Source organism: Vombatus ursinus, unplaced genomic scaffold, assembly GCF_900497805.2.
Source record: "Vombatus ursinus unplaced genomic scaffold, bare-nosed wombat genome assembly UNPS02014812.1, whole genome shotgun sequence".
NCBI lineage: Eukaryota > Metazoa > Chordata > Mammalia > Diprotodontia > Vombatidae > Vombatus > Vombatus ursinus.
In genome coordinates, this window is record NW_020954590.1 from 23,762,754 (window position 1) to 23,786,293 (window position 23,540).

Consider the following 23,540-nt stretch of genomic DNA (forward strand, 5'->3'; position numbering starts at 1 on the left):
TCGCCATTGGCAACCCAGTTCACCTAAAATGTAACGCCTGTGACTACTACACCAACAGTGTGGATAAATTGCGCTTACATACCACCAATCACAGGCACGAAGCAGCCCTGAAACTATACAAGGTAAGCAGTGACATCCATTTCAGTTGGCACAAAGTAGAGAAAGAAATTAACTGTTTCAAAGCTTGCAGCACAAACCTTCAAGGAAAGAACAAATTAAAGGATGGAGTAACATGTTTTCTGGTTAACAGTACTAAAATCATACTTCTTAGTCATGGTACATGGAACTTGAAGAATTTGTTCAAGAAAACTATTTAATGTCCAGTTACGTGTGTTCCTTTAGTGCCAATTGGATTCTTAGCTTCCCAAGATAAAATGGCTTTTCCATATAGTTTCATAGTCGATAGGGTTTGTATGGTTTCTTCCTTTTTTTTTTTTTTTAACGGCAACTTTGTTAGCTAGATATTTATTGACTGAGAGCAAGGTGGGGGTGGGGAGTAGAAGGGAAAATCCATGTTCTGAGTCGGGAAGACATCATCTTTTGGCATATAAGCCTGTTGACAAACATAATCTATCAAAACATGACTGTTATCCTCCGTGTTCACAGTAACACAGAGTAAACATACTCTCACAGAGCTTTATTAGAAAGTGTTCAAAAGTAAACATTGTCATCATTTCACATGCCTCTGTCCCAAGCCAGTCATGCTTTTTATTTTATTTTATTTTTTTTGCAGACATTAAAGGGTGTGGTGTCAATAAATATGTTCAGATTGTGGCAAATGTATTTTTATCTTTACTGGAAAAGACTATGCAGATGTGATGAATATGTGCAAGTGATGAACACCATTTATTACACAACTTGTCATGACTTTTTCCAAACCCTAATTACTGGGTAATTTATTCTCTGCAGTGTGTTTACTGGATTGGCTTGATTGTCTTGGTTCATATACAAATGTAACACATCCATTTCCATGATGAATAACTTTGTAACTTATTAAAAACTTCTTTTGTCTAGGGGATATTAAAATTCAGGAAATATTGCAAACCATTAGTCATTGTAACAAGCTCAAAATATGATTACAAAATCCATTTTGCAAGTGTTATCTATTGATTTATACTAGAAATCAGTGATAACTAAACTATCAGGAGTCAACTACTGATTACAATACCTATGCGTTTTGAAATCATATTTTTAAAATAAACACGAGAGGGGACAAACTGTGGATTTCTACCTTGGCTACAAACATTCTTAATTTTGTTGGTTTTAGTTCTACTCATGAGGCTAGGTTTTTTTCCCCCCCTTGTCTGAAGTTTTATTAGAGGTAGAAATACTACACATGGTGGTATGGACCTAGTGTCTGAATTTGTATCGTCTTTTCTTCAATATCAATGCTTTACAGATCAGGAATGAAAGTGTTAGACTTGGCTTATAGTACTTGAGAGAAGAAGGCCTCAGCATAAGATGGAAGTTTCCTAAGCTTATGACATTAAAAACAAAATACAAAGGAGGAACTGTATTACACTTCAGTGATTTTGGTTAGTTGATGAAAGTTTGATTGTAAATGTCTTTCTATTGCTAGTTCAAAGTATTAAAATTTTCAGAATACCTAGGAGAAGAAAAATATTAATTTTGTATAAATAATAGCTCTAGGCCCTGGGAGTCATATAGAATATTCATGAACTGTGTTTACACTCAAACAGCACGCTCCTCTAACAATTAAGTTAACTTGCTTGGCACATAAGATGGAAATGTATGAAATTTTCGATTTTATTAATATCATATGGAAGCTTGAAGAATGGCAGAGTGATGGTGTTTTCTTTTTTCTTAAAATTTTTTGAAGGTGTCTTACTTAGATAGAATAATATAGAATGTCAAAGTTGGAAGGAACCTCAGAGATCAGGCTAGTCCAACCTCCTCATTTTAGAGAGAAGTGAACAGTTCTTACAGTCATTGACCATTCTTTGTAGAAGATGCCTTCATAGATTTCACTGCAGGGACAGTTTGCTATTGTCTTTGAATGTTTACCAGCTATGAAGGGCTAAAGAGGATGACTGTTTGCAAGCATAGATTTAAAAGCTGTAAGGGAAATCAGAGTTTGTTAGGTGGAAAAGTAACTGACTACTTTAAGATAAATTTTTTTCACAATATTGCAAAGTAAAAAGAAAAGATAGTCTTGCCCTCCTGCATTATTCATTTTATTATGATTTTTAAAAAAATGTCTAGCTTTCTTATTACTGTATCATTCAAGTACATCTCTTAGTATGGTAATGCCAGTGGGGTGGCAGGGAGTGGAAGAGGGAAGGGAACAATCTTCCTTTTAGTGACCATAGTTTCAGTTGTGGATTTTGGGGGGGGGGGGAAGCCCTTGTAGTCAGTCTATTAAAATGTGATATTAGAAAATTATGCCATAATCTTTTACTGTAGCCAATAAGAAGTATTTAATAACTATTAATAAAGGGGGGGAATGCTCCATAGCAACTAAGTGCATTTCCATTTATCAAAAAGTTGAAGTTTTCCAGGTTTAGAAAGCTTCAGTGTTAGTAATGGTGCTGTACGTATTATTGTAACTGTCCCTCTGTCCCTTCATTGCATACATCCGTACATCTCTACCTACCTAGGCCATTTTAAGGATGCCATTTTCCACTGTAATTTGTTCTCCTTTTGAATGATGGCAGCTCTGTGTGGCAGCCAGACGTGAAGTCATTGTCAAGCAAATCAAGGACAATAGAAACAGAAAGCTTAGTGGCCTTGTGCCCAAAAATGTAATTGGTTGATAAGTAATAATAATTTTAATTGAGAAAATCTGGACAATAACAAAAAAGCAATAATTTATAAGAGAAAATATGGGTAAAACATCAAAATTAGACTTAAGGTAGTTTCTTATTTGATGATCTATAATTACATTAGAGTTCAGGTGCTGAATTCATAATGGTATTCACATATCAGATTAGTTAGTTAAATTTTAAAGAAAAAAAAAAAATGAGAATCAGTATTTACCAAAGGCGAATACTGAGCTATGAATAGACTTCTCTTACTTTTTCTCTTATTGACAATGTATTGATTTAGAACACTATAAAGACTATAATTTGTCAGTTCAACTTGAATAGATCACTTCTCCTGCTCTCCAACTAAAGTATTACCTAAGAGAAGTGTGTAACCTAATTCTAGTTTAAGGAGGTTAAAGGTTAAAGGTTAGTCCTAAAGCATCATCTGCCTAGCTGCTTAACTTTAAAATGATCAATTTAGTGAAAATCTGTTTTACAGATGGTGTTTTAATGTCTTTGGCAGGATTTAGGCAGCTTAAACATTAGACGCATGCTAGTAAAAATTATTTCTTTATTTGACCAGAAAAACACCTTTTCTTTTATGTTTAAGGTAAAAGGCATGTGGGATATGGTATTTTGGCAAAGGACCCAGAGGCAGAAAGTGTTGATGATCTTTCCATATGGGCTCAAAAACAGAATACCTTTATGTCTGTTGCTAACGATGACAGGAAAAAAAAAACAAGCATAGCTGTATTCAGGTTTTGGCAATAATATTTTACTTTGAATTTATTTATTTATATTTTTAAAAAGGAAAAGCAATTTTGGTCAAACCTTCCTCAAGAAAAAAAAAACCTTTTGTTTTATGGTAGAACTTTCTGAAGTACAAAGCATTATATTTTTCTAATTTAAAAAGATAACATGACCTAGGTGAGCTTTCCTCTGGAAAGCTAGTATGAAACAAAGTTGAATCATGAAATAAAACTTATACAAAAGAAATTTAGAGTCACCTTAATTTCAATTTCAACTTTTTCATGAATACATTTAAAATAAAATTGATAAGTACCAGTACGAAAATATAATCTGCTTCATTAGTAAATCTATTTTATATTTAGGAATTTCTTAAGTCTTTAATGCATGAGTATTTTCAACTTAACAGTTTTCTAAACTTGGTTGCATTCATCTAATGGCAAACATAAGCATATTGGTGTCATGTCTTGTTAATTTTCCCATTGTTGTTTTCCCTCCAGCCCCTACTAGAATAAGCTTCACGTATCCTGCACCAAAATATTTAATTAGTGAATAAATCAATAAGTAAAAATGTTTCCACAAAATAAATCTTCCATTTTTATAACAGCAATTATGTGTTCTATATATCACAAATCATCACGAACGTTTCCAAAGAGCCCAATAAAAAAACATAATAACAAATGCACAATTTTAGATAGTTAAACTAAAAGAACAAAGGAGGCTCTTGCAATATTTTACAGGTTGGATTTAGAGTCCAGCCTTCTGTCGGTTGGGGTCAAGAATTTTCATGGTCAGCTGGTAGATCTTCCTTTCTATGCAGGAAATGCAAATACCATGCAGCACCTGCTCTTCAGCTGAACTTATACTATTTTTTAAAGTGAGGTGTCCACTGATTTTCTCCTTCAAAAATCAAAAGTTTAATTACAGTACAGTGCTCCCTTATATCCCTTCTCCCCCTTTTTTTCCATTTGAGAGAAGTGAAGCAGACTAGTCTGTCTGGATTCCATAATGGTGTTTGCATATTTGTATTTTAAATCAACTGGGAATAGTGAACGCATAGATTGTCTCTATCATGAGCAAAGAAACCCAAGTGGGATTTAATCCTTAGGTAACTTTATAGTGAAACATTCCCCCAAGGAACATTTTTGGGGTTTTCTCATTATCCATGTTATGGATGAAAGAACTAGGGTTAAGAACTAGAAATCGAGGACCAAGCGAGAATGAGAGGAGGTGTGTTGGAGAAAGAATGTAAGAAAGGAAATCAAAGTGGCACAATTAGCTCTAACCACCTTATTTGCTTTTTCTAATATGAAACAATGATAACCTGATCAGTTTAGAACTAACAGGGAGTCACAAGTATTTTCATTTCAATAGGCTTATGTCTAACTTTGTAATTCAAAATCAAATATACCAGATATGTGCCATTCCAATTATTAAACTGTCATTGTCCCAGTATGATGGCAAAAGAGGTCAAGAGATTGTGTGTCACATATTTGCGTAAAAATCATCATGCAGAAGGAAATTGGAATGTCTGTGCATCTAAGAAACCAAAAACAAGTTTCACTTAATCTTATTGCAGCCATTTGTTTAGATGAAGAAAGCTGTTTTCAGAGATAAACAAAAGTTATTCTCTGCTGCTAAACATTAACCTAACTACGGAAATTATTGCCATTTTTTATTAGTTTCAGATTTATGTTCGTTTCAAGGTTGAAGTGTAGTGTGAAATTTAATTCCAGCATCTGGATTTAAAAAAAAAAAGAAATTGTAATTCAAATTATTTATTTTTTTATTATGTCCAAAGATAAGAAGAAAGTTGAAATAATATTTTGTATCATGGGACAGTATATGTAGGTCTAATACTTACACATAAGTATACAGATTAAATAGATATTCAGCTAATAGCAATTTATAAATTATTGGTTTTTTAAATCATAATTTAATTGATTAGCTCTGATCCTTTTATCTACTACTGTTTTTTTTTAAATGAAACATTTGCTATAACATGCCTTTATAGAATAAAATGGCTAATTAAGTATAGGCACTTTATTTTTCAAATGGCAGAAAGTTTATTGTGTCATGTGCTAGGAATGTGATTTATTATTTTCATTCATCCAACACACATTTATTCAGCACCTACCATATATGAGGCACTGTGCTAGGCACTTGAGACACAAAGACAAAAGCAATCCTTGACCTCAAGGGGCTTATATTACACCAGAAGGAAATGGTCTAAATAGCCTAGCTAAGCAAATACAAAACATGCAAAGTAATTGTGGAAGTGGGGGAGGGGGGAGGTCCACTACCAACTGAGGGGAATACTGAAAGGACTTTTATAGGAGATGGCACTTGAGTTCAGCCTTGAAGGTAGCTCATCATCCTAATGTCGAGGAAGTAAGAGGAGAGAAGGAAGATCATACCTGTCATGGGGGACTGTATGTGCAAAGACTTGGAAATGAGAGAAAGACTTTTGTACAAGGAATAGCGATTAGGCCGGTTTGGCTGAAGTATGTAGGTGGAGGAAGATGAATATATCTGGAAAGATAGACTGAAGCCAGATTGTAAAAGATTTTTGAAGTTAAACAATAAAGTTTGCATTTAGAGGAAAAGCATTTAGAGGAAATTCTGGAGCAGGAAAGTGAAATAGTCTTGTGCATTAAATCTACCTTTTGGTAACTGTGCAGAGGATGGATCAAAATAGGGGAGATAATTAAGGGAGAAGTACTAATTAGAAAGTTATTGCAAATCCAAGTTAGAGATGACAAGGGTGGTGACAATGTGAGTGGAGTAAGAATGGGTGAACAGGAGAGATGTTGTGTCAGTAGAATTCACAAGACAGCACTGATTAAATTAGCAAGTGAGGGAGAATGAATAATCAATGATAACTACTCGGTTGAGAAGTTGGGTGACTAGAAGGATAGCGGTGACCTATGTAGAAACAGGCAAGTTAAGAAGTTTGGGAGGAGTAATTTTGTTGGCAGAGGACAACAAAGCACTCTGCTTTTAGAAGTATAGAAGTGTGTCTTTACACACACACATATGAGTTTTTACACATAAATATAGATGAAGATGAAAGCTTATGCTAGGCATAGGTAACCTACTCTACTCAGTCCAGAGTGGCAATAAAATTATTGTGTGTGTGTGTGTGTGTGTGTGTGTGTGTGAAAATAATGGATTTAGCCTCATGTCAAATTATAAACCTAGGTGAAGTTGTTTATTGGAGTACTACCCTCTTCCATGTCCTGTTGGCACTCTTCCATCTTCTCCTAAGGCATCCAGTGTTCCCATACTATTTGCTGATATTTGAAAAGATTTTCTTTTATCATTTTAGTATCTGTCCAAGACCTGCCCTCCTCAAATGTCTCACGATCTTTTCTTTTCCTTCTCATTCCCCATTTCTCCAGTTAGGATGTGTGATTAATGTAATCACACAGTAAAATGTGACTGACAGATTTACTAAATCTACCCCCTCCTTGGAGTTAATTTCTTTAATAAAATATGTATCAATCAACATCAAGTTCTAATTTATAGATTATTATGGGAAAAGAACAATGTTCTTCACTTTTTTCTACCGACATTCTTACCAAACAAACAGAAAATAGAAGTAAGTAGCTTGGCAACTTCATTTTCAGTTGCCAAATCTTATAATTTCTTTTTTGACAGTATTTCTTGCCTACTTCCTGTTATCTCCACTCCCATGACCACCACCCTATGTCAAGTCTTCATCACCTAGGCTGTTGGTCTTCAAACTGGTCTGTCTGCCTTAGTTTTCTCCTAAGTTTTCTCCATGCACTGATCAGTCCTCCACACAGTTACCAACATGATTCTTCTAAAGTGTAGTTTCGACCATGTTACTCAATAAATTCCAGTTGCTCTCTATTACCTCTGGGATTCAATGCAAGCTCCTCTATTTGGCTCCTTCCTATCTCTACATTCTTTAACACATTGTTCCCCTCTACACATTGTACAGTGCAGCTCTCCTGGCTTATTTGCTGTTACTTATATGTGACATTCCATCTTCTGTCTGTGTCTTTACACTGGTTTTCCCTCACACCTGCAATGCCCTGCCCTGCCCCCAACCTCTGACTCTTAATGTCTCTACCTCTCTTTCACACTTAGTTCAAGCTTCTGCAGTAATGCTTTCCAGGTCCCCTTAGTGTCTAGTGCCAGCTTCTCTAAAGTCCCCATTAATTTCTTTTGTATTTACCTTATGCATACAGATGTATGTATACATTGTCTCCCTCTTTACATGAGCTCCTTGAGGGCAGGGACTATGTTTTTGCCTTATTTTGCATCACCAAAGCTTAGCACAATGCCTGGTTTGTTGTTGTTCAGTTGTTCATTAATGTCCAACTCTTCATGACCCCATGGACAATAGCTTGCCAATACTGTCAATGGGTTTTCTTGGCAAATGGCACTGGAGTGGTCTGCCATTTCCTTCTCCAGTAGATTAAGGCAAACAGGTTAAGTGACTTGCCCAGGGTCACACAGCTATTAAGTGTCTGAGGTTTGATTTGAACTCAGGTCTTCTTGATTCTAGGCCTAATGCTTTATCTACTAAACCATCTAGCTGGCTGGTACATAGTAAATGCTTAATAAATGTTTCTTGATTGATTGTGGACCCCCCCCCATACTGTAGATCACTTTATGTCATTGTTTAGGGAATATAACCTTAAAGATAGTAATTTTGTAATCAGAATTTGTAAACCACTTTGTCTACACACCTTCCTAAAGGTGACATTTGAGGAACTGAGGCAAATACGCTGCCAAAAATAATTATCTTAGTTCTCTGGTTTGTTACTCCACTTTTGGTTAGGGGGAGGGGATGAATCACTCAGTACTCATTAATACAAAAGAGTTCTATGATGCTGTGCAGTGATGCAATTCAGTCATATGTTAACCAGGCCCGACACTGATGAAAGGGTCTTGGCCCAGAGTAGAGTGAGGAGGAGCTGGTATGTGTAGAGTGACCACGAACCTGCTTCCATAACAGCTGGTTTCTCTGGGCTCTACTGTACATGCTTCACATCAAGTTCACTTTCAGGCTGAACCCACACTCAAGCATAAGGCAGAGCGAAGTAGAGAGTCAGAAGACTCATATTATGGGAATTGTCAGTGTAATTCAGGACAAAGTAGGGGTAAAGAGATTTTATGAAGCAAAGTTAATGACTATCCCCTAATTAATTATAGAAGAATAGTCACCATTTCATGACCCTGTATACAAAACTAGGACATTGTGGGTGGGAGGAAAGACCATTCTATGGAAGTAGCATAGATTTGTAGCTATATGGCAGGGAGCAACTTTAACCCATTACCTGAGGGCTGCCTCAGGAGTTAATGGGTTCCTCCTCACTTAGAGGTCTTCAGACAAAGGCTAGGTGTGCTATGGTGAAGATTTATTTTTTGTTTGTTATAGATTAGACAGCTGCTAAAGGTCCTTCCAACTCTGAAATTCTCTAATTATGTAAGTTGCGCATTAATTTATAACCATTACTGTAGGGTAGTAGGGACGACCTTCATGAATGAATGATACTTGGAAAGTATTTTTCTGAGTTCTCTAGGGAGAGACTTTCAATATCTCTTCTATTATTGTGATTATTAGCCTAGGACCATTATTGGCAGTTAGAAAGGTGTGCGACAACATTTTGTTACTATTGTTGAGTTGTTTAAGTCATGTTCAACTCTTCATGACCCCATTTTGGGTTTTTCTGGGCATACATGACCTAAAAAAGACATCTTACAGGCAATCTTGGGCAGCTAAGTGGTACAGTGAATAGAGTGTTGAGCCTGGAGACAGGAAAGCTCATCTTTCTGAATTCAAATCTGGCCTCAGACACTTACTAGCCGTGTGACCCTGGGCAAGTCACTTAACCCTATTTGCCTCAGTTTCCTCATCTGTAAAATGAGCTGGAGAAGGAAATGGCAAACCACTCCAGACCTTTGTCAGCTTAAAAGTTTTAGCCATATGCTAGGGGGGATGATAGCCAAAAGGGGAAAAAGTACAAAAAGGAGATGAAAGAACAATGGGAATGCAAAGAGATAAAGAAAAAACATGTTAATTTCTCACCACCCTTTCTTTACCCCTCAATCTAACCCAAGTAAATTCCTCTATAGTTTACTGCCCAGATTGCTTCCCAGCTGTTATTCTTTCAAGCTCTCTTCCCAAGCAGAATCTGGAGATAAATAACCTTACTCCTTGGTAGCTTATTTCATGGGAAATAAGGGTTAAGGGTATCTTTATAGCTCCTCAAATGTGGATAAAAGTAGAGGCAGATTGGAATCCAAGGTAGGAAGACTCTGTTGTTGGTCTCACCTATATATAAGGTAAGCCCGATTTAGGGATAGGTTTTTCACCTTTAAAAGTTGGCTTAGGGCAGCCAGGTGGTGCAGTGCATAGAGCTCTGGCCTTGGAGTCAGAAGGACCTGAGTTCAAATCCAGCTTCAGACACTTGACACTTACTAGCTGTGTGATCCTGGGTGAGTCACTTTACCCCTATTGCCTCACTAAAAAGTAAAAAAAAAAAAAAGTTGACTTAGCTTGAAATTATTAAAAGATGTGTTGCCTCAAAAGATTGAATTGGGCTTTATCTCAACAGGATCTGCCTTCCACCTAGATGAAGCATGGCATTCAGAGTTAGTTAGTTATATGATTTCAGGTGCATTTGGAAAATCCCCATTAAAAATTTCATCTCTTTTGATGATTGAAATCCTATATTTTTTTAAAATGATTCATTCTTCTGTATTAATGATTATCATCGGCATCATCTCTTTCTCTACCTTCTTAAATGTGCAAACTCTGGGAAGTGGTAGTATCTTAAGTATACAACATTTTCCTGTGGATGAGTTTCTGAGATTTTTCCCTTTGGTAACAGTGCAGAATTTGGCAGCACTGGGTATCTGAGGAAGAGATAAAAGGAATGGGAAAAGACATAGAAAGCAGAAGTTGAAAGAATCAAAAACAAATTTTGCCATCTTTACAATTTTGCCAGAGGCTGGAAACATATAAATGGGAGATACTTTGGAAGCCACACTACAGTTTTTATAACAGCAAGTTATTATTTATATGTATTAAAGGACTTTTTTATATATGAACTAATTTATGAAATAGTCTAAAAGAAAGAATAGTTTCCCAAAGCATCTGCAAAGACTGTGAGCTCCTTGAGAGTGGTGCAGTATTCAGAGCACAATAGCACAGTACCTGGCACAAAAGAGGTGTTTGTTGACTTGACTTGACTTAGACCCTGAAAGCAGCCTATGTAATGAAAAGAGAATCTGTCAGTGAATTCTGTACAAATTCTTTTGTATACTTTCATGTCCTACCATTCTAGTTTGTCAAAAATATTTTGTTAGTTAATCACATTCTGTGATTCAAATAATATACAAGTTATCTTCCCAGCTTTGTATCATCCATATATTTGATGTGTATTCCATCTATAACTTTAATTTTATCCACTTATATATATATATACATATGCATATATACATATGTGTATATATATGATTTCACACTTGTCTCTTTTGAATTTCTACTGTTCTAGTCTGTCAAGAAATTTTGGATCCTTATTCTGTGATCCAGTCTGTTAGCTATCTTCCCAGCTTTGGGTCATCTACACATTTGATATGCATTTCAGCTATATGTTCATCTATTAAACAAACAATCATTGAATAAAACAAGAGGGAAAAGTCCTTTGATACTCAACAAAAATCCTATTGGTTTAAAATTGATGCGTACCATTTGGGCCCAGTAATGCAACTTTTTCTCAGTCTGCCTCATTGTGCTACTATACATACCATATGTTTTCATTTTGCCTCCAGGTATATACATGGAAAAGACTATCAAATGTTTTTCTGAAATCCACATATTTAATCTAAGAGCAACAAATATTTAAATATTTCATGTGAATAAAACATATGTAGAGATATACTCCTATATATCTATATATATTTATACATGTACATCTACATTTGTGTGTGTATGTGTGTGTGTGTGTATAGACAAGTCTAAATAATTTTCCTGATACAATAGGCTAAAAATTCTATTAAAATCAACAACAACAAAATGAGGTTAATCCAGTAGGATTTGATTTTAGTGAGCCCATGTTGGCTTACGGTGATACTGCTCCTCCTTTAGAGTTTTCACAAACCATGCCTTTTCAATACACATCTTTTACTAGGAATTCAAGTGAAGGGGCCCTTAATTTGAAGTCTATTTTCTTTGCTTTTTTGAAAACAGGGACAACATTTGCTAGTCTGTAGCCTTATTTAAAGAAAAAAAACCCTCTTCTATTCTTGAAATTTTTTTCAAAAATCACCCACATTTAAAATTCTTTCATTTCTCTGAGATGCAGTTTTTCTGGACTTAGTGACTTCAATTCATCATGGGGTAGCTAGATATTCTCATCAACTCATAACCTCTTGAGTCTCAGTTCCTCATTAAACATTTTTGTCCTGTGTTTCTCAATCTGAAGATAACTCTTGGTAGAGAAAACAGAAGCAAAATAGGAGTAAAGTAGTTTTTTTTTTAACTTTCACTTCATCATCCATGATCACTATTCTGCTCACCAAGAGTAGCTGCAATATTAGCCCTTTTTAAAAATCTTCCTTTTATTCCAAATAGGCTTTTAGCTCCAAAAGGCTAGTAGAGCCTTTTTTGGGTTGTCCTTAACATAAATCCTTAGCCTCATTTCATTCTGGATTCTTTTGTTCCTGACATTACTCTTAAGGAATAATGCCACTTTTTTATTCATCCTCAATTATCTACCTTTACTCCTGTCTTCTATGGGTGCTAAACAATCACCAGATCAACTTGGCTCTAGAAGGAGGTTATGTGCTGAAGGATGAAATTCTGACACTGTGAAAACAATTAGTTCAATTAGGAAGAAAAGGATGAGCTATATGTGTTTCATAGAATAATATAAACATAGATTTAGAGATGGAAATGACTTCAGATGTTATGTAGTCCAACCTCCTTACTTTACAGATGAGGAAACCAAGGCTCAGAGATGTTATGTAATTTCCCCAAAGTCATACAGATAATAAGAAACAAAACCAAATTTTGAATCTATGTCCTTTGACTCCAGATCTTATGATCTTTCCAATGTCCCATACTGAAGTTTTCACCAAACATTTGTGAGATATGTATGTATATAAATACATACATATATATATATAAGCATAGATATTATATAGATTTTCACAACATTCAATTTTGTTTGTTGTCATTCTATTTAAATAGTAATTGTCATTGTGTATATTTTTTTCCTGGTTCTGATTACTTCACTTTATATCAGTTCAGATAAGTTTTTCATGCTTTTCTTTATTCATCATATTCAATATTTCTTACAGTACAATAATATTCCATTACATTAATATATTATGATCTGTTTAGCCATTCATTCCCTAATTGATGGACATCTACTTTGCTACTACCACAAAATGTGCTGCAATGAAGACTTTAGTATTATGACACATTTTTTTCTTTTTTTTTTTTAAATATTGACCTCCTTGGGAGGGAGGTAAATTCCTATCGATGGGATTTCTGGGACATAGAGCACACATATTTTAGTCATTTTTTTTTTAGCATAGTTCAAAATTGCTTTCCAGAATGGTTGGACCAAGTCACAGTTTTAACAACACTATATTAGTTGTCCTGCCTTTCTACAACCCCTCCAACAATGACTGTTCCCATTTTTTGTCATCTTTGCCAGTTTTATGGGTGTGTGGCTTCACTCTCAGAGTTGTTTTGACTCACATTTCTTTCATTATTAATGATTTGGAACAATTTCTCTTATGGTTGTAGTTAGTACTTCTTCTTCTGAAAGCTGTTCATGTCCTTTGACCACTTACTCATTGGGGACTAGCTTTTGGTTTTATATATTGGCATTAATTCACTATATACATTATATAATGGATGTTAAGTAAAATTAAAAAAGAGATTCTTATATATAATACTATATGTATAATTTAAGAATGATATTATGACATATGTCATATAATTACATATTATTTAAGAATCCTTCCTTCACTTTTACTTCACATTCATTTCTATTAACTAAGTTCTAGCAATTTTTTCTGTATCACATTTTTCAAATAAACATTCTTCAAAAAATTTGTTTCTCATTTCTACTTCTTCCCCCTTTGTTGACTCAATAATTTAGGACTTTGACCACTCCAATTATTCAAGCTCTGTTATTCTTTTACTTTCTTTTCTGTACTCCAGCTATTCAATACATTTGAATATCTCTGTATAACTGTTGTTAGCTTTATATATGGTGTTTTTTTCCTTCTTGTGATTATATGTCATTTGCATTTACTGCTTAACCTTCAGATTGTCCAGATTCTTGAGTGCTAGTACCGTCTGCTAGCCTTCTTTTCAAATTATTTCCCCCCCACTAAAATTGAGGCCCAGTCAATGATGTTTGATTATGTCATTGTATATGCAGCATGGAATGAGGGGAAGACATAAAAGATGTTCAGGCACTATTTTTAATGTAGACTAACTACCACTCTATGTAATTCTGAACAGATTATACTTCTGGGGCAGCTAATGCTGGTTTGGCAACTTAAAGTGATCACATTTGCATTGTTACAAATTTTCATTTCATTTTGTATGCAAGGAGAAATTGTTAGTAAATGGTGACTGAAGAAATAAAAACAAAAAGACCAAACTGAAAAGTTTTCAGTGCAATTTAGACCATATCTACATCAAACAAATATAATATACTTTGGCAATCCTCCCTACCCCACCCCCATTTTGGTGCCTATTGATATCACTTCTATTGAATGAACTCATCACTAAAACTGCTTTTCTATCAGAATATCTGTAAGAACAAACAATTTTGCTGGGTTTTTTTTTTAATCTAGACCTGAGATTTTATGGTATAGGGAACTGCCAGAGTAAAATCTTCTCCCACTCATACAAATCAGAAACTCTTTTTCTATAATTTATAGTCTTTGAGAGTTGTCTAGAGATGCTGAGAGGTTAAGTCATTTACTTGTAGTCATGCAGCTAGCATGTCTCAGGGGCAGGCCTTGACACCATATCTTCATGACTGAGGCTGTTTCTCTATCTACTATTCCAGAATATGTCCTTTGCAATTATAACATTACTAATGATATAAATATTTCAAACAAACAGATTAGTAAGTATAAAACATGTAAGAATATATTAGTAACCGTAGTTTGGGATACATTCCAAAAACCCTAAAATGTTTCCAACTTTTATATGAAAATTAACCCTGCATTATATCCACAGAGCCTAAAAGAGATCAGGGTAAAACTAAAGAAAGTCAGAAAGAAGAACTGACGAAAATTCAGCCCCAAAAGCAAATATTATACTCTTTTCTCACTTCAATTATCTGGACTCTTTTTGCCCATATCCTGAAGATGGTTTAACTGAGACTAATTATTTTCATTATTTGTGTGAAAATATTTTTAAATAGAGGAAAATTTAAAATACACTTAATTAAATATTATGGGTCAGTTATTCATACACAATTAATTCAATTTCAGGTATATTTCTGAAACCCTTTCCTGCAGGGTATAAGGAAGTATCCTGAGTCCCCAGGGAGACTTAAAGATCTTTAAAGATCCTGCACAAACCTTTAATAAGCACTAACATCAGTTCACAAGATTCACATGATTAGTAAAAGTACAAGGAACTGGAAAGAATTTGGTTAAGAAAAAAGACATCTCTTAAAAATTCCTGGGTTCATTGGTTGATGCAGCACTCAGAACTTGAGACATACTTGCATCAGTTGATACAACTTTTTCTCTAAAACATTTTAAGAGACTTAAAAACAGAGTGGTTTTTAAAAATCAAAACAACTGCTTTGGTTGGATTAGCATTCTTTCATTTTCCTTGATTTGTAAAATAGTAACAGAGAAATTACAAGAAGTTTAGACTTGTTGGTATATCTACCATTCAGAGATTTAAGAAAAAGAAACAAACCCTTACCTGTAAAACTAAATCAACGTTGGCAAATGGGTATAACATCAGTGAAAATTTTTTGGCCAAACCAGGCTTGATATTTGAAAACAATCTCCTTAAACTATCTTGTCATGTGATTTTTCTATTATGATACTCCATTTCTTGCTGTAGGCATTCTTCAGGCTAGTTTAGATTTACTAAGTTTCCAAAAGAAGTGAAAACGTTCAACTCACAACCCCAATTGCAACCCTTTGCTCCTAATTTTAAGAAGAAAAAAAAAAGATTTTCTTTCTATAAGCATTATATTTACCTAGTTGTTGTTGTTTGTCCTTTGTTCTTGAAGAGGACCATGACATCAGGGAGATGCAAGTGACTTGGATTTAAGTGACGGAGGGCTGTGCAAAGTCACCAGCCTCACTTTCTCCTCCTGAGCCAAGGGAGGCTCAATGGATAGATCACCAGCCCAGAAGTCAAGAGGACCTGAGTTTAAATTTGATCTTAGACACTTACTAGTTGTGTGAGCCAACGCCTCCACCCACTCACAAAAAAAGATTTACCTAGACAGACTAGCTCAAGGTACTAGGCATTGCAGGACTTTTAATACTTTCTGTTAACAGTGTTAACAGTGTTTCCCATCTAGGGATCTGTCAGTCACTCTTTCTGCTATTTGGGATGGAAGTAGAGAATGTTGAACCTCTGCCTCACTTCCTGCAAGACTTGTGGTCCTTTCCTTCTCCCAGAATACCAATACTATCTCCCAACTTGCAAACAGTTTACAATATTATGGAATAAAGTATATTTTTAGAATGAAAAAGACAAAAGAGAAACTGAGAATGATGAGCCATTAAGTACCAAAGAGCTACAGCCATCCCCAGGACTACAATTCTGAAATAAATTGTCCTTTCTTGATTCCTACCTTGTTTCTGACAGGTAGTTTAAGGAGCTTGTTCCTAATCTCTTCTGGTCTGCCATTCTTTCCACACCTCTCTGTGGTTCTTAGCAGGTACCGCTGGGCTATACTTTCTAATTCTATTCCTGGAACCCAGGTATTCTTCTATTCTATCAAGTAGTATAGGCTTCTTTTGGCCAGATAAGGGGGGAGAAGGGGGGGGGGAATCCCTCTTTGCGTAGGCAAAGAGCATTGTCTTTGGATATGACCATTACAATCAAGATTGGGGGAGGAGGGGATCAAGTCCTGGAGTTTTCCTTGAGCTTCAGAAGATAAAATTTCTTGGCAGTGCATCATACTGCACTCAATCAGCTATCATTTCAATACCTATTGTGTGCTGAACACTGTGCTAGGTGCTGGGGGTACAAGTGACACAGTCTCTTTCCCAAAGAAGCTTGTGACTCTAAGGGTCACTAATAACTGGGAGATTCAGGAGAGGTCTTCTTAAGTAGGGAGCTCTTGAAATGAGACTTGAAACAAACCAAAAGTTCTAAAATCCTAAAGGCCGGAGTCAGACTGTCACCAGTGGAGCAGCAAGTAAATCAATTTGGCTGGAATGCAGACTAATATATATATATTCAGCCTAGAAAGATAGACTGGAGCTAGAATATGAAAGGCTTTAAATGCCAAATACAGGAATTTTTCATTTTATCCTAAAGGCAATGGGGAGCCATTCAAGGATCTTGAGTCTGGAAGTAATGTGGTTAGAGCTTCTAGACTAGAATCTAGTCAATTTGACAACTGTGTGGAGGATGGATTGGAAAGGGGAAAGATTGAAAGGAGACTAATTTTTGAGTTAATTGCAGTAATTTAGGTTAGAGGTGATAAGGAATTAGAAGAGGATGGTTGTAGCATGGGTACAGAGAAGGGGATGAATTGGAGATATGTTAAGGATGTAAAATTTGCAAGACTTGGCAACTGATTAGATATAAGTGATAGTACATAGATGATTATGACCACCTAGATTCTATACTTAGGTATCTGTAAGAATGGTGGGGCCTACTCCAGGAAAAAAAAAAAAAAAAGGAAGTTAGGAAATGGGGTGGTTTGAGAAAGAAAGATAATGAGATCTATTTTGACATTCCTCTAAGGATACAGTAAGAGACCTAGCATTTAATCATTCTTAACATTATTCTCTTTTTTGCCCCTGCTCCTTTAAGGTAGTACCCATGCTTGTCCTAGAGCTCGGTCTCCAGCTTCAAGAGACACCTCACCAGCTGCAGGTTAGGACACAGTCTATCTAAATATTGATGTCCTTTCCTCCTCTGACACCTCGGAAGAGTTTCTTGGACCCAAAAGAATACTCTTCATCACCATGAGTAGAATAAAACCCCTTTAATTGGTTATTTTCACCACTTTAGTGGGATTATTCAAATCATACAAGGCTTTCAACAATCCCTGTTAGTTAACTAACAAGCCTAGGGGAGGGGCTGCTCCTAGAAGTCATCCAGCATATATGCTTCCAGGTGGACACCATTTCCCCAAGTCACTCAAAGGGAAAGTGTGAAAGTAAAAAGGTTCTAACAGGCTTTATACTCTACTTATATGTGGGGAGAAGAAATGGGTCGGGGGTGGGGGGTGTTGAGGCAAAATTTAGACAAGAAGAGAAGTTAAGAGTTTCATGAAATCTAGAAGGACTTTTTTTTTCTGTGTAATAATGAAAAGAAAATCTAAATATCTTAGCTGTCTTTGGTAGTCTGCACTAGTTGCTAGGAAGTTAAATAGCCTGAACACCTCATCCTCGGCAGTTTTAGTATAATCCTATTATATTTAAATGATTATCAGTTCTCTTTGAAATTCTTATTATCCAGGGGCCTGCAGATAGCTATTCAGCCTTCCTGGATGGGTAGGATGAGACTAAACGAAGAACTGTCTGGCTTTCTGTTGTTAGGACATTATCAAGGCCTAATTCTATCCCCCCCTTCCATTTTTAGTAGTTAAAAAAAAGGGGGGGGGAGTTATTCAAGTAAGTATGATAATCTTCCTAATTCCTCATGCCAAAGGACTTTCTCAAGCTGCTTTTTTGAATCTGAAGCTCAGTGAAAAGTTTGATTGACTGTCTGGTGTAGCACGTGTGTATGTGTACTACTAATGAACTTCATCTACCATATAGTATAGGGTGACAGAAGACAAGGTGATCAGGTATTAATTTTTACTTTAAAAAATCTTCTTAATAAATTACAGCTCAGGGCTACTTATCATAGACTCTCAAGGATTGAAGACACTTTAAAGATCATTTAGCCCAAATCCTCTCATTCAAAAGTTGAGAAAACAGAGGCCCAGAGGTGAGAAGTAACCAAGCCAAGGTCACAGTAAATAGCAGAGCCAGAACTCAGATCCAAGCTCTCTGATTATACTCAGTACTCTTCCCACCACACTGTGCTATGCACTCTTTCATCCAGTCCAGTCCAGAAATTGAAGGAGAAAACAGGCAAGAAGATTAAAACAGGGGGGACCCTTGGTCCAAGTTAATTGGTCTCGGTGATAACAGCCATCTACAGGCTTTACCCTCCTTAAAAAAAAAAAAAGTGATAAGAGCAGTAGTGAGAAGCTTCCTTCTATAAGAACCTTGAGAACATGCCGCACTAGAATAGAATGAAAGATGCTTAGACTACAGAAGAATAGATTTGGGGAGCACATGAGAGCTCTCTTAAAGTATTTGAAGAGTGAATAGGGTAATTGAGGATTTGACTTATTTTTTCTTGGTTCCAGGGTGAAGAACTAGGAACAATGATTAGAAACCATAGAGAGGCAAATTTAAGCTGAATCTAAATTTAGTACCCCACCTGGAGGCTACAATCTGGGATTGTGCTGTCAGAGTCCCCAGAGGACAGTTAATTGTGTACTACCCTCCTTAGAGTTCTAGAGGCAATCCTGAGGGATTGGGAGTGTTTCTAGTACTGTTGCTCATGAGCCCCATCTAATATGTTCCTTATTGATTACCAGCAATCCAGATTCAATTAATTTTCACAAAGGGATATTTGTTTTTGGCTAAAAACATCATTTCAAAAAGGCTGGGACATACTGTCCCAGTACATACAGAGTCCAGGGGAAAATGGGTTCAAATTTACAGCACACATGTGTCAAGGAAATAACTCACAAGTCCCTATTTTTAGAAGTCATTTTCATCCTTTGCAGATTCTTCATGAAGTTTGCCTGAGGTATGCATAGCTCTCTGCTGGGCTTTGAGAATTGGTGCCCTTGTAGAGGCTTAAAGCTTAGCCTTTCCTTGTTATATTTAGTTTGTCCTCCGCTTCCAATTCAGAGCTTTCCATCAACCACCAACATTCCAGGAATTCTGCTACTAAAGTTTATGGGGAGTCCAAATCTTCCAAACTTTTGAAATTCACAAGGTTTTCTCCTAATCAAGGGTAGGAAACAGAAATTCCTCCCCTCAGGCGACTTCCTTCTTAGAGGTTTGCCTGGACCTACTCTACCAGTGGCTGGCCTACTATTTGACTCTTGGATTCCCAACCAGCTTGCTGCTTTATACAAAGACCCATTAGAAGTGACTGATTCTTTTCAACCAACCACAAGAAATTTCCTGTTTGACTTCATCTGCTTTCATTCAATGACCTAAGTGCTTTATTTCTCCCAAATTGATTAAAGACTTGTTTGTACCTTTTATTGATTGGTTGGTTCAATGCATGTGTCTAGGAATTGTTCACACCTAGTTTACACCTTTGATTGGTTGATTCTGTACCGAGATCAAATAGGCATTCACACCTGACAAAGATATCAGGATGTAGAATGGCTTGTTAGTTACATTAATTGGGGTTGAAGAATATGAGATACTCTTCTTACTTAAGGGAGAACTTCCAAGTGATTACCACTACCGAAAAGTGAAATGAGCTGCCTCAGGATTAAAAGTTTCCTCTTCCCTGGAAGTACTCAAGTAAAGGTTTGATGACCATTTGTTGTCTGTAGAGAGGAATTTTTTTTTAGTTGAAATCAAATCAATATGCATTTATTAAGTCCCTACTATGTGTCAGGTGCTACGCTAAGCAAACTAGTTGTTCTTTGACACCTCTTCCCATTTGGAAATTCTGTGGTTCTAGGATCATTCCATTCAAGCAGCTGCTATAACACAAACCTGAGAGCTATGCTTCATAGTGGCAAAGAAATAGTCATTCTATCAAGACAGTCTTCCTTAAAGCCACCCAACTCATGAGTCTCTTTCAGAATCTGGCAGCATTTGCAGAATTCCCAAGGAAAAAGAAACTCAGGGTAGTTGAAAGAGAGCCCATAATAAGGTGTCAGATGATCTAAGCCTGAGTCCCAGCTCTACCACTGACTTCCAGGATGAGCCTGGCACTTTCCCTCTCTGGGCCTCAGTTTCACTACCCATAAAATCACAAGAAACCTCCACTAACTATTCAGAGTTTGTTCCTTTATTCAGAGTTTAGTTGTAGTTTGAATACTAACTTTGCTACTAGTGCTTGAAAAAGTCTTTGATGTTATTCTTGTAGTAAAGTTGTAGATATGGAAGTTAGATGATAGTACAGTTAGGTGGATGGGGAATTGTTTGAATGAATTGACCCAAAGTGTAATCATTAATGGTTAGATATGAATGGGGAAGGAGATCTCTAATGGAGTTCTCTAGGGGTTTGTCCCAGAAATGTGGTATTTAACATTTTTGTCAATCATTTGGATAAAGACATTGATAATAAGTTTGTCAAATGTGCACATGACATAACCTGGGAGGGACAGGCAACAAAGGACATGAAGTCAAATTGAATAAGATGAAATTTAACAGGGATAAATGTCAAGTTCTATACTTGCTTTTAAAAATTAACTTTACAATTACAAGATGTAGGAGATGTGACTAGAGAGCAGTTCATCAATCAGCAAATCTACAAGCACTTATTAAGCACCTACTTATGTGTCAGGGACTATGATAGTCATTGAAGATAAAAATCCAAAGAATGAAACATTCCTATTTGAAAAGAGCTTATAATCTAATTGGAAAGGCAAGTACATATATAAGAAGCATTCATGTGAGGAAAAAAGTGGGGATGTTAGTGAAGTCCCAGTTCTACATGAGTCAAACATGTAATACCATTGCAAATGAAATTTTAGGTTATAGTAAAAGAAGCATCATGACCAGAGCATGATATGTGATATTTTTACTGGTCTTTATCTTGTTCAAGTAGTATCTATTATGTTTGATTCAGTTCTGGGTGGCCACCCCCTTTTTAAGAAGGCAATGATAGTCTCGGGGTGGGGAACTTGCAGCCTCAAGGCCACATGTGGCTCTCTAGGTCTTCATGTCATCATATACATGACCATGTATACTCAATGGATTCTATTTTTCCTTATTTACCTCTAAGATCAAATGCCAACTCCTCTCTCGGAATTTTAAAGTATTTCACAACCTAACCCCAACCTTACCTTTCCAGCCTCATTACAATTACTTCTTTTCATGAACATCGCAGTCCAGTCAAACTGAATTTCTTCTTGAGTCTCACACTTAATACTCCACCTCCTATCTCTGTGCCTTCTCACTGGCTGTCCTACCGGCCTGGAATTTACTCCTTCTATCTCTGCCTCTTATAATCTCTAGTTTCTTTAAAGGTTCAATTCAAGTGCCATTTTCTAAATGAAATCTTGAATAGTCTCCCTAGCTGCTAGCACCTTTCTCCCCAAATTATATTTTATCTCTTTTACATCTGTTTTGTGAACTTATATACACCATACAAATTATTATGCCTGGCTCCATTGAGACCTGCTGGAGGGTAGGGACAGTTTCTTTTTTGCCTCTATGTCCCCAGGGCCAAGACAGTGACAAGCACCTACTAGGGCCTCAATAAATGCTTGTTGACTGATAAGTTGATCAGAGCTATACAAAAGTGGAATGGACTTCTCTGGAAGTGGTAAATTCTATTGTACTTGAAGTTATTAAACTAAGGCTGCTGTATGGACTTGGGGGTGTTGTATAGCAGATTCTCATTCAAGCACAGGATGGACTAGATGGCCTGAGAGGTCTCAGTCTCTATAAGACTGATTCTTTGATACCTCTGCAAACTTCTCTGGGCCTCATTCTCCTCTTTTACAAAAAAAAATCCAAAGGGCATGAAATATGGTTGCTTGCATTGTTATATGTATTATTATCCTCTTATGGATAAAAAAAGTGATATTTTGGGAGGAAAAGACACTGTTTGAAAAAACAGTGTAACCAGAAAAAAAAAACAATTTTAACCAGGAAAAAAAAATTAGTCCTGATATTAGGTAGAAGATGGGGTCAGAGTTCCAGGGTTCTATCCTAGGTGGTTTCCACTACCCTAAAAAATTGCCCCACAAGGGGCTGAAATTTTGCCAATGAAGTTTCGTTTTTTTAGGTTAAAGAATTGTGGTTACTTGGATTCATCTATTAAAATATCTTTTAGAGGGATAATATGTTGTTATCACATTGTTGGGGATTCATTTATCTGATTTTTCAAATATGGCAGCTAGCTGGAAATAGTACACAGAAGAAATCATATTATGGTGCAGGATAAGGGATAGGTCTGGTGCTTAAGGTACTTACTTCATGGAATTGGCAGAGTGAGTCCAGGATACAGAGTGAGTTATAAGAGGCCAGAGTACAGATTGAGGATATGGGGTACCTGTAGGAAGATGCACTAAGGAAAAGAAAGACAGAGAAAAAGAAGATGGGAAGGAGACAAAGACATGCTTCACTTCCTTCAAAATTTTGCCTAGGGCCATCCCCAGTCTTTAGTGTCTGTGTTCTGGCTATGTGACTTCCAGTAGAAAGGTGGGTTGTTCAATTTAATTCTTTCATTTGTTAGATTTTTTAAAATTTATTCAATATTTCTTAAGTACCTACCATGGTAAAGGTGAATCCTTTTGATAGTAATATCCTTGAAGTCATCATAGAGGTACCCTTGTCACCACCACGATGCAAGTCTTTTCTCAGACTTTGTGTGCTTTCAGATTGTGTGTTCTGTATAGCCAATGGATTACCTCAGTGTAGATGTGTAGTGGGAGAGAAGCATACCCCATTCAAATATGTACCAGACTTCCAACCACATATTTAAATTGATAACCTGATACCTACAACTTTGGAGGAAGAATATGGTATAGTGAAGACAATTCTGGACTTGGAGTCTGATGAGCTAGGTTAAAATTTCAGCTGTGGGACATATTACCTGTG

At 36.2% G+C, this 23,540-nt stretch overlaps 1 protein-coding gene across 2 annotated transcripts in view; it reads left to right on the top strand.

Annotated features, from left to right (window-relative positions):
- Positions 1–23,540, top strand: part of LOC114053752 (zinc finger homeobox protein 4) — a 200,667-nt gene that overhangs the window by 3,950 nt on the left and 173,177 nt on the right. For both annotated transcript variants that reach the window (XM_027876891.1, XM_027876892.1), the window contains exon 2: positions 1–122. This exon is cut by the window's left edge and continues 381 nt beyond it. In XM_027876891.1, the coding sequence (XP_027732692.1) occupies positions 1–122 (122 nt within the window). The remainder of the gene's footprint in view (positions 123–23,540) is intronic.